Raw genomic sequence first — 11021 nt, 5'->3', positions numbered from 1 at the left:
GCCCAGCCGCACGGTAGCCCAGCCACACGGTAGCCCAGCCGCAGGGTAGCCCAGCCGCAGGGTAGCCCAGCCGCACGGTCGCCCAGCCGCACGGTCGCCCAGCCGCACGGTAGCCCAGCCGCACGGTAGCCCAGCCGCAGGGTCTCACAACACAGAAGCGCATGGGGGTCAGCCATACAGCAACTTCCACACACTTCCGCTTCCACACAGCAACAATGCCACAGCCCCCCTTCTGCTCACCCTCTGGAGGCCCCACGGTGAGACTGCTCTCCTCAGCTGGATTCAAGATTGAAAAAGAAAAAATACTGCCCCAAAAGGGAACGAGAACAGGAAAAGGGTTTGCTCCTGAGAGCACCCCAACTTTTGAGTCAGTGCTGCTTTTAACGCCGAGATGCTCAGACAAGCGAGGCCAGGGTCAGCTTCTCACAGAACCTGGCTTCCATGGACCAGTGCAGACTGGACACTCCCGGAGCACAGCCCACAGTGGGCCTAGCCCAGGGCGGCCCTGCTCTCCCAGCCCCCCTGGCCCGAGGTGTCTTCCTACCCAACTCTGGACCGGGGAGGGGTCTGGAATCAAGCCGCGGGGCAGCGGCCAGGGTGCGAGGGACAGGAGATGGCAAGTGCCCCCGTCTGCAGCCCTCCGCCCGCTCCGTTCAGAAGACAGCGCTCAGCGCAGGCAAAGGGACCAGGCAGAGCTCGGAAGCCACAGCGCTCAGCGCAGGCAAAGGGACCAGGCAGAGCTCGGAAGCCACAGCGCTCAGCGCAGCAAAGGGACCAGGCAGAGCTCGGAAGCCCGTCCAGAATCCCCTTCGAAGACAGCACTCACGTGAGGCGCCTGGGGCTCCCGTGGCTCCGGCCCTTGCTCTGGCCTCCCCGGTCCCAGCCTCTCCTCCTCAGCCGTGTGCTCCCTCGGCTGGGGCTGGAGACTGATTACTTATTCATGGGCCACCCAGCGGCTGGGAATGGCTTTGTGTCAGCTGAGTAGATGGTAATTCAATCTGCACACAGGCTCCTGTCACATGGAGTCCATGTGCTTGTAACCAGCAGGTCCACCAGGCACGCCCTTCCTCTCCACCACCCTCAAAGTCTGGCTGAGAGGATAAAGTTCCCGTTGGGCAGGACAGGGACAGAGATGGCGCGTGCAAGAAGGAGGCTGCACACCCCTGATCATAGACCAACTACCTCACCACAGCCCACGCCCCTGACCACAGACCACACCCCTGATCACAGACCAACTACCTCACCACAGCCCACGCCCCTGACCACAGACCACACCCCTGACCACAGACCACACCCCTGATCACAGACCAACTACCTCACCACAGCCCACGCCCCTGACCACAGGCCACACCCCTGATCACAGACCAACTACCTCACCACAGACCACGCCCCTGCCCACAGGCCACGCCCCTGACCACAGACCACACCCCTGACCACAGACCACACCCCTGATCACAGACCAACTACCTCACCACAGACCACGCCCCTGACCACAGGCCACACCCCTGACCACAGACCACACCCCTGACCACAGACCACACCCCTGATCACAGACCAACTACCTCACCACAGACCACACCCCTGATTACAGACCAACTACCTCACCACAGCCCACACCCCTGACCACAGACCACACCCCTGATCACAGACCAACTACCTCACCACAGACCACGCCCCTGACCACAAACCACACCCCTGATCACAGACCAACTACCTCACCACAGACCACGCCCCTGACCACAGACCACGCCCCTGACCAGAGACCACGCCCCTGATCACAGACCACACCCCTGATCACAGACCACGCCCCTGACCACAGACCACACCCCTGATCATAGACCAACTACCTCACCACAGACCACGCCCCTGACCACAGACCACACCCCTGATCACAGACCAACTACCTCACCACAGACCATGCCCCTGACCACAGACCACACCCCTGATCACAGACCACGCCCCTGACCACAGACCACGCCCCTGACCACAGACCACACACAACCACTAGACTATGATCACAGACCAGGTACCTCACCACAGACCACACCCCTGACCACAGGCCACACCCAACCACAGACCACGCCCCCGACCACAGACCACACCCCTGATCACAGACCAACTACCTCACCACAGACCATGCCCCTGACCACAGGCCACACCCCTGACCACAGACCACACCCCTGACCAAAGACCACGCCCCTGATCACAGACCACACCCCTGATCACAGACTACACCCCTGATCACAAACCACACCCCTGATCACAAACCACGCCCCTGACCACAGACCACACACAACCACTAGACCATGATCACAGACCAGGTATCTCACCACAGACCACACCCCTGACCACAGGCCACACCCAACCACAGACCACGCCCCTGACCACAGACCACACACAACCACTAGACCACGCCCCTGACCACAGACTACGCCCCTGATTACAGGCCACACCCCTGACCACAGACCACGGCCCTTGCCACAGACCACGCCCCTCCTTCCAGAACTGGTAGGCTCCAGTAATTCAGCGTCCAATCAGCATCGAATCAGAAGAGACCCTGCCTCTTTTCAAAGTTAACTCTTTCCACTTATCAACAAACCATTTTCTTTTTTCAATAACCATGGGGTCTCCGGACCCTGGAGAAAGCAGGGGCAATATTCATTAAAGAGTGCTGCTGGCCCAACACATTCCTGTAACCCCAGCTACTCAGGATCCTAAGGGTCCGAGTGAGCAGCTAGGAGGCACCCCCCTCCGCACAGGGGTCAGGGTGCACAGCGTCTCTCCAGGGCTTGTCCTCAGTGTCCCCTTGAGAACCTCAGGCCCTGCAGGCGGAGTCATTGTCAGCCTGGCTGCTCACCATGCCCCAGCTCCTAGAAAAGCACACGGAAGGTCACTAACACCCGGTCAACATGTATTGACTGTCTGCAAGGCTTCAGGGCAGAAAAAGCTTGCTTTAGGTCCAATGTTGTCCATACCCCAGTGAGCTCAAGGACCCCCTCAAAGCCAGGATCACAGGAAAGATATGGGGAGGAAGGAGAGAGCCAGAGGGAGAGGCAGGACTAAACACAGTTCCCACTTTTCCTGAGTTCCTGCACTGAGACCAAAGTGTGTGTGTGGCCTGTCCCTCTGCCGGGCCGTGCTGGGCCGGGGCTCCACTCCCACCCACCCAGGCTCCTTGAGCCAGGCCTGTGTGTGGTGCTGCTCACTGCCGGACTCCAGGGCCAGAGAGCACTCAGCTCGGCTCCTGGGAAGTACCCGGAGACTACGGGTGAATGGAAGACCGTTTCTGGGCTTCCACTTGGCTGTGACTGTCAGAGATTGAACAAACAAACATTAAAAGCACATAAAACCTCCCCTAGGAAAGAGCCAGCTCTACCATGCTGGGGCCATGCAGGGGCCTGGAGCCCACGGCCTGACCCGTGCTCGGGCATGTGCCGGGGAGCGAGGCCCCGCTGCCTCTCACCCCCAGCGTGCCCGGGCACCACCTCCCTGTGCTTCTGGAAAGTCTGCAATATGCCCTCCACCCTGGGCCACCGCAGCCTCCCGGCACCCCGCAGCCCACCCGCACACGCCACCGCCTCTCCTCACTGGAGACGCAGTGGGGACGACAGCGACTCTGGAATGGCCACTACCAGAACACGGCCCTGGGAAAGCCTGGAGTCCCACCACACCCTGCTTGTGTGCTGCGACAGCGCCCTGCCTTAATCAAACACCTTCACCACTCAAGAGCAGTTCCACAGCTTAATCAGCAGACTCTCACCACCAGCCCTGGAACCTTCTAGCACAGATGAGGCTGCCCCATCTCCAAACTGGCAGTCAGCACGGGCACTGACTCCCCGAGGAACTTTTTGGTTTTGCTTTTCTGAATGTGAGCTGTGAACACTGGTAGGAGTGACCATTCCCAAGCATTTTGAGGACTGAGCACTGCTCTGCCCTGAGCACCATGTTCTAGGGATTAAGTGCTCCTCTGTCCTGAGCACCGTGTTCTGAGGACTGAGCACTGCTCTGCCCTGAGTACCTGTTCTGAGGACTAAGTGCTCCTCTGTCCTGAGCACCGCATCCTGAGGACTGAGCACTCTGTCCTGAGCACCATGTTTTGAGGACTAAGTGCTCCTCTGTCCTGAGCACCGCGTCCTGAGGACTGAGCACTCTGTCCTGAGCACCATGTTTTGAGGACTAAGTGCTCCTCTGTCCTGAGCACTGCATCCTGAGGACTGAGCACTCTGTCCTGAGCACCATGTTTTGAGGACTAAGTGCTCCTCTGTCCTGAGCACCGCGTCCTGAGGACTGAGCACTCTGTCCTGAGCACCATGTTTTGAGGACTAAGTGCTCCTCTGTCCTGAGTACCGTGTCCTGAGGACTGAGCACTGCTCTGCCCTGAGCACCGTGTCCTGAGGACTGAGCGCCCGCTCCTCTGTCCCGACACCTGGTCAGGAGTCAGACTGAGTCCCTACAGACCCCATGAGGCAGGTCCGGAGAGGAAACGGGCACTGTCACAAGGCCACTTGTGGCCCCCACAGCTCAGAATTCAAATCAGAATTTGGCTGCGGGCCTCTGGCCCTGGGCTTCAGCTCTGCCTGTAAGGAGCAGCCGGGTCAGCAAGACGATCAACGCGACAGGGGGACAGGCGGTGGTCTCGGCCTTTGTTTCAGCCGTGCGTGTAGCCCAGCACTGAGCTCACACTCTCCCTGCCTCAGCCTCCCCCGCGCTGGGATTTCAGGAGTGGCCTCCATAACTGGTTCTCCTAAGTGTAAGAGAAATTTCTACTAAAATGGCCATTGGAAATATTAAAGTTGCAACACTACGAAACTGCCAAGATTATTACAAAGGAAGTGCACCCACAGGGGGCGGATGAAGCCACCAGGTGACTACAACTGCTCCTCCCCTCTGTGAGTCAATCAGACCTGGGCCCCGCTCTGCTGTGAGTCAATCAGACCTAGGCCCCGCCCCTCTCTGATGTCACAGAGGCCCCGCCCTCTGTGGTGCCAGACACAGGCCCCGCCCTCTGATGTCACACAATCCCCGCCCTGTGATGTCACAGGCCCCACCCCCTGTGGTGGCACACAGGCCACACCTCTCTGTGATGTCACACAGGCCCCGCCCTCTGATGTCACACAGCCCCCGCCCTGTGATGTCACAGGCCACACCCCCTGTGGTGGCACACAGGCCACACCTCTCTGTGATGTCACACAGGCCCCTCCCTGTGATGTCACAGGCCCCACCCCTGTGGTGGCACACAGGCCCACCTCTCTGTGATGTCACACAGGCCCTCCCTCTGATGTCACACAGGCCCTGCCCTCTGTGATGTCGCAAGGCCCCCCGTGGTGGCACAGGCAGGCTGTGCTCTCTGTAAAGCCAGGCTCACCTCACACCCACCTCAAGTCAGCTAAGAAGCGGCTGTGCCTTCTCCACCCTTCACCCTTCTCTGCGGGTAGCAGGGCCAGTCCCAGGGCGCCCCAGGCAGGGCCAGTCCCAGGGCGCCCCAGGCAGGGCCAGTCCCAGGGCGCCCCAGGCAGGGCCAGTCCCAGGGCGCCCCAGGCAGGGCCTGGCCTGCGGGAAGCGGCCTTGCTCTGCAGGAGGCCCGCCCCTCGCCCAGGCCGCCCAGGCCGACCGCAGCACTCTGCCCTGGGTTGGCACATTTGCAGCCGGGAGGGCTTATTTCCTCACAGCAATTCGGAAGACGCCACTTCCTCCCTCAACAGCATTTGGCGGCTCTCATATGCGGTTTGGGTATGGGGCAGACCCCAGCCCTCACCCTGTACAAAACAACTGCACGTGGGTCCCTGACCTTGACGATAGACTTGAAACTGAAACGCTTACAGGAAACAGGGGACACTGGAAGAGAGGCGTAAGTATTTTCTGGATAGGACTCCAAGTGCCCAGAAAACAGAAACTAGAACAGATAAGCAAGACTATGTCAACTTGAAAAGTGTCTGCACAGTAAAAAGAAACAGTTACAAGAGACAACCTACAGAAGGGAAGAAAATCTCCATCTGCTATGCAACAGATAAAGGATTCATATTCAGAATATTGAAAGAACTCAACCAGCAAAAGAACAAATAATCCAATTAATAAATGGACCTGCGGATTGACCAGTTCTCAAAAAGGAGAAATACAGATGACTAACTAACAGACACACAAAGAAATGTTCAACATCTTTAGGCATAAAGAAAGCCACCCCAGACTCTACCCTCCCCGGCAAGAAAACAAGAAAGCTGGCCAGGATAAAGGCGTCTCATGCAGTGCTAGTCCTAGTCCACAGAAGGGCCTGCACGATGTCCTCCTGTCAACACCTCACTTCCAAACAAGGCCAGCTTTACCAAGGGTCGCTTGGAGGGACGTGTCGGTTCACAAGAATTGCCTCACACCCACACTGTGAGCACTGGACCAACCCAGGACCAGATGATGACACGCAAGGAGGAGAGGGTACTCCCCTCCCCAGACCAGCAGAGGTCTAGAGGACTGACTGGCAGGGAGCGTGTGCGTGCCATCCCAGCAAAGCCCGCAGTGCCCACCCGGGGCCCCCGGGGGAGAGCCGGAGGTGCCATGACAGCGGTATCTAATGATATCTGCCTCCCGCTTCTTCACCGAGTGGCTTCCTCAAAGAATGTCATTCCTAGCCTCCAGTGTTACTTCAAAGCACTTCTCTATGTGCTTTGCTAAAGTGTCTCTTTTGGTTGCTGTTTATTTTCTTCCCGATCCTTCTAGGCTGAGAATGTTTAAAATCAGACAAAGAATGGCAGGGCAGCACTGAGGCACGTGCACCTGTGTTTGTTTAGGAGCAGAGATGCAGGTTGGAGGCCTTGCTTGTTCCCCTCCTCTCTGACGAAAGACACAGCTAGCTGATTACCGATTTCCACTAGCAGGAGTAGCCAGGAGCCTGCAGGGGTCTGGTGAGGTCTGAGCGGTGGCGGAGGGAGGCGGGCCCTGACTGGGCCTGGAGCTGTCCAGCTGCTCTGGTGCTGAAAGTACCCAGGGTAGCTCCTACACTGGGGCGAGGATGCAAACTGCCTTATTTGCCTTTATGTGTTTGCAGTCAGTGCAAACCCTAAATGCACGGTCTGTGTTCTGCAGCCATTTCAACCTTGGAAAAGAGGAGCTGGTGGACAATATTTAGAGGATAGAAGACCAGCAGAATCATATTTCACTGAGTAAATTGACAAAAGGTCAAAAAGCTTGATCTTGGCTGCTGATGTGCTTGCTCTGAAAGCTAAACTGCCATTTAAATATTTATAGGTGAGGCTGAAACTGCGCCTGCACTGCTTCAGCCCACACCGGAGCGGGCAGGGTCCACGGAGGGCTCACACAGTTCCTGGAATCCTGGAGGAACAGGAGGCCTCTCCTGCCCCGTCCTGGGTGCCTGCAGACCGGGAGGGGAGGCCGCAAGCACCGGCCTGCTCCTCGCCCTCTGCTCCCCATCGTCCTCCCTGGCTCAGGCTCCACCCCCACCCCCAAACCCCAGCACAAGGATTGGCCAGAGCTCCTGCCAATCGCCCTGCAGGTGGCTGGCAGGTCTGCACTGGCAGGATCAGAAAAGCACCCAAAAGGCAAGACCTCAACCTCCAGCACTCCACCCTCTCCCGGGGCAAATCCAAGGTCAGCTGCATGCATGACCTTAACTTGTCCAGTGGTCACTTTAAAAACACATTAAAGTAACAGACAAAATTAGTTTTTAATAATATGTTTAGAGCCAAATACCTGTGGCTCTTCCCTGCAAACCCACCTACAGGGTCTCAGTGCAAGGCTAGACCGTACGTGCCTAACAAGGCCCCTTCTCAACCAACAGCTAGGCACAGTGAGGTGGCCTGCCACCCCAGCCACGTGGGAGGAGACATCGGGAGGATCAAGGTTCTAGGCCAGGCCAATTGTCCCAGTTACAACAGGAACCCTAAAGTAGGAACAGCTCTTGGTCTGGAGCCATCCCCCAACAGTGAGTCGGGTGCGTATCAAGTGCAAGGCCCCAAGCTGGGCCCACACAGACACCTCTGCTTATCTTATAAGTCTTCTGAACCCAGCGCACATTTCTGTTCAGACAGCCCCCTTTGAGTGCTCCACAGCCTATGAGGCGCAGGCTGGGCAGGCAGGGCGGGTGGACAGAAGATGGACGCCCCCTAAAGAGCAGTGGCTGGAGCCAGCACTGGGGAGCCACAAGAGCACGGAGCCCGCACCGGAGAGCCACACAGAGCACGGAGCCAGGACTGGAGAGCCACACACGGGGTGACAGGAGTCACACAGAGCACGGAGCCAGCACTGAAGAACCACACAGAGCACGGACCCAGCACCGGAGAGCCACACAGAGCACGGAGCCCGCACCGGAGAGCCACACAGAGCACGGAGCCCGCACTGGAGAGCCACACAGAGCACGGAGCCCGCACCGGGGATCCACACAGAGCACGGAGCCCGCACCAGAGAGCCACACAGAGCACGGAGCCCGCACTGGGGAGCCACACAGAGCACGGAGCCAGGACTGGAGAGCCACACACGGGGTGACAGGAGTCACACAGAGCACGGAGCCCGCACTGGAGAACCACACAGAGCACAGAGCCAGCACTGGAGAGCCACACAGAGCCCGGAGCCAGCACTGGAGAACCACACAGAGCACGGAGCCAGGACTGGAGAGCCACACAGAGCACGGAGCCAGGACTGGAGAGCCACACAGAGCCCGGAGCCAGCACTGGAGAACCACACAGAGCACGGAGCCAGGACTGGAGAGCCACACAGAGCCCGGAGCCAGCACTGGGGAGCCACACAGAGCACGGAGCCAGGACTGGAGAGCCACACACGGGGTGACAGGAGTCACACAGAGCCCGGAGCCAGCACTGGAGAGCCACACAGAGCACGGAGCCCGCCGCCGCCACACACGGGGTGACTGGGGAGCCACACAGGCATGGAGCCCGCAGCCGCCACGCACGGGGTGACTGAGAAGTAAATTCGCCCAGAGTTTGCCTCAAACCACTTCTCTGCCTTCCCAGCACCTCACCACTGTAGCAGCTCACAGAAGCTTCCCCGTGGTGGATCTCTGAGGAACGGGGGGGGGGGGGAAGGCTTGAGGGGAAGGAGCACAGGCTGCCCCAGGACAGGAGGCTCTGGGAACGGCGAGAGGGGAGTCCTGGTGTTTACGAAGCTGCCTTTTCTTCTGAGCACAGCACCAGCGCCAGCGTCTGCACCCCTGCCCCTGGGGTCCGGAGCCGGTCCCCGCCTTGACTCTGATTCTGCATTCAAGCAGGAGACACCAGGCCAGGCTCGGCCTGCGTGTGGCATCGGTGGGGGCCCCCGGCTCGGCTTGCGTGTGGCATCGGTGGGGGCCCCCGGCTCGGCCTGCGTGTGGCATCGGTGGGGGCCCCCGGCTCGGCCTGCGTGTGGCATCTGTGGGGGCCCCCGGCTCGGCCTGCGTGTGGCATCGGTGGGGGCCCCCGGCTCGTGTGGCATCGGTGGGGGCCCCCGGCTCGGCCTGCGTGTGGCATCGGTGGGGGCCCCCGGCTCGGCCTGCGTGTGGCATCGGTGGGGGCCCCCGGCTCGGCCTGCGTGTGGCATTGGTGGGGGCCCCCAGCACCTCAGCGTGTCCCTGAGGAGTGACCACCAGCTTCGCAGCCAGGCTGCGGCATCCTGCCCACCCCGAGACCCCGTGCTCGGCTCTAGGGGTCACTCACTTAGCATGCCCTTGGCCACCAGTGCTGGCCGATCTCTACACTTGCGGTGGTGGTCTCAGGCCTCCGCCCTGGCCACCTCATGGAGCCATGTAGACCCCGGATGCCTGCGTGATGCTCTGGCTCTGGAACTCAGCCCTGGAGACCGCTGCTGGCCACAGGACCCTTGTACAAAGGAAAGACAGATGACAGCCATCATCAATGACCAGTCCGGCCACCGGCTGAGCAAGGAGCAGAGATGTGGATTCCAGCTGCAGACCCTGCAAGACGCAGGCCTGGCACTGGCAGGCAGGGTTGAGGAGGCCGGCGCAGGGGTGAAGAGAGCTGGGGTTCATCCTCCCATTTATAAACCAAGCGCCCTGCGCCCTGCAGATCCGCCACTACCCACCCCAGCTGCCAGCACGGCTCAGGGGAGCAGGCGGTGCCCCGGGACCCTGTGTGCAAAGTGGGTGCAGGCACGGTGTCCCCACACATTGTAACGTGAGCCCCCCTGCAGCCGCCCTGGCACCCAAGGCCCCCAACTGAGCTCATGACCAGCCACGCCGGACCCCAAGGGGCAGACAGCAGCCTGGAGCCCCCACTTGGCATTTCAGGAGGGGCAGTAAGAAGCAGAAACCCCCAGAGCCCAGCCAGGCTCTCCCCGAGGGCCTGGACACCGTGCATCATGGTCCCAGCTCCCCTCGCCCTAGCTGCTTCCGGAAGCTTCCCCACTTCCAGCTGCTGCTCTGAGCACCATGAGCATCTCTGATCTACCTTCCCGCTCTACAAAAACTTTTTAAAAAAATTTTCCCATGGCCAATCACACATTTCACATTACTGGGCCCCTAAGCAACAACTTCACGTGAACTAAAGGTTATGTGAGTTAATTACCAGTGCTTTAATTAAGAGAACGCTGTCGGTGCCTCAGTTGTCCCCTGACGTGGCCTAAACCAGTCTGTCCTAACACATGGTGGCAGACGGGGTTCTGCTGCTTCACAGGCCCCTGGTGGCTGGGGAGTTGGTGTTAGCTGCAGGGAGGGTCCTGGAGCTGGGGCAGCTCGCCCCAGCTGGAGGCCGGGAGGCTCACCCCTGACGCCCTCGCGTGGAGGCCGGGAGGCTCACCCCTGACGCCCCAGCTGGAGGCCGGGAGGCTCACCCCTGACGCCCCAGCTGGAGGCCGGGAGGCTCACCCCTGACGCCCCAGCTGGAGGCCGGGAGGCTCACCCCTGACGCCCTCGCGTGGAGGCCGGCTGGCTCACCCCTGACGCCCTCGCGTGGAGGCCGGTGGCCAGCTGGCCTCTGGGCTGTGGCTGTGGGACCCCGTGTCCCCGCCCGTGTCCCCGCCCTCCACACCCGAGCCACAGGCAGGTTCTCCCTTTGCTTGTGTGACATTGT

At 60.1% G+C, this 11021-nt stretch overlaps 1 protein-coding gene across 1 annotated transcript in view; it reads left to right on the top strand.

The window, feature by feature from the left end:
* The window catches only part of LOC105990598 (proline-rich receptor-like protein kinase PERK2), a gene marked incomplete at its 5' end in the record, with an annotated part of 15203 nt that extends 4827 nt beyond the window's left edge, over nt 1-10376 (top strand). The window contains 3 exons of the mRNA XM_013023038.1: nt 9227-9909; nt 10020-10127; nt 10241-10376. Of these exons, the coding sequence (XP_012878492.1) occupies nt 9227-9909; nt 10020-10127; nt 10241-10376 (927 nt within the window). The remainder of the gene's footprint in view (nt 1-9226; nt 9910-10019; nt 10128-10240) is intronic.
* Between the last annotated feature and the right edge of the window lie 645 nt (nt 10377-11021).

The sequence above is a fragment of the Dipodomys ordii genome, unplaced genomic scaffold (assembly GCF_000151885.1).
Source record: "Dipodomys ordii isolate 6190 unplaced genomic scaffold, Dord_2.0 Scaffold66, whole genome shotgun sequence".
Lineage (NCBI taxonomy): Eukaryota > Metazoa > Chordata > Mammalia > Rodentia > Heteromyidae > Dipodomys > Dipodomys ordii.
This window is presented reverse-complemented; position numbering and strand designations above follow the sequence as displayed.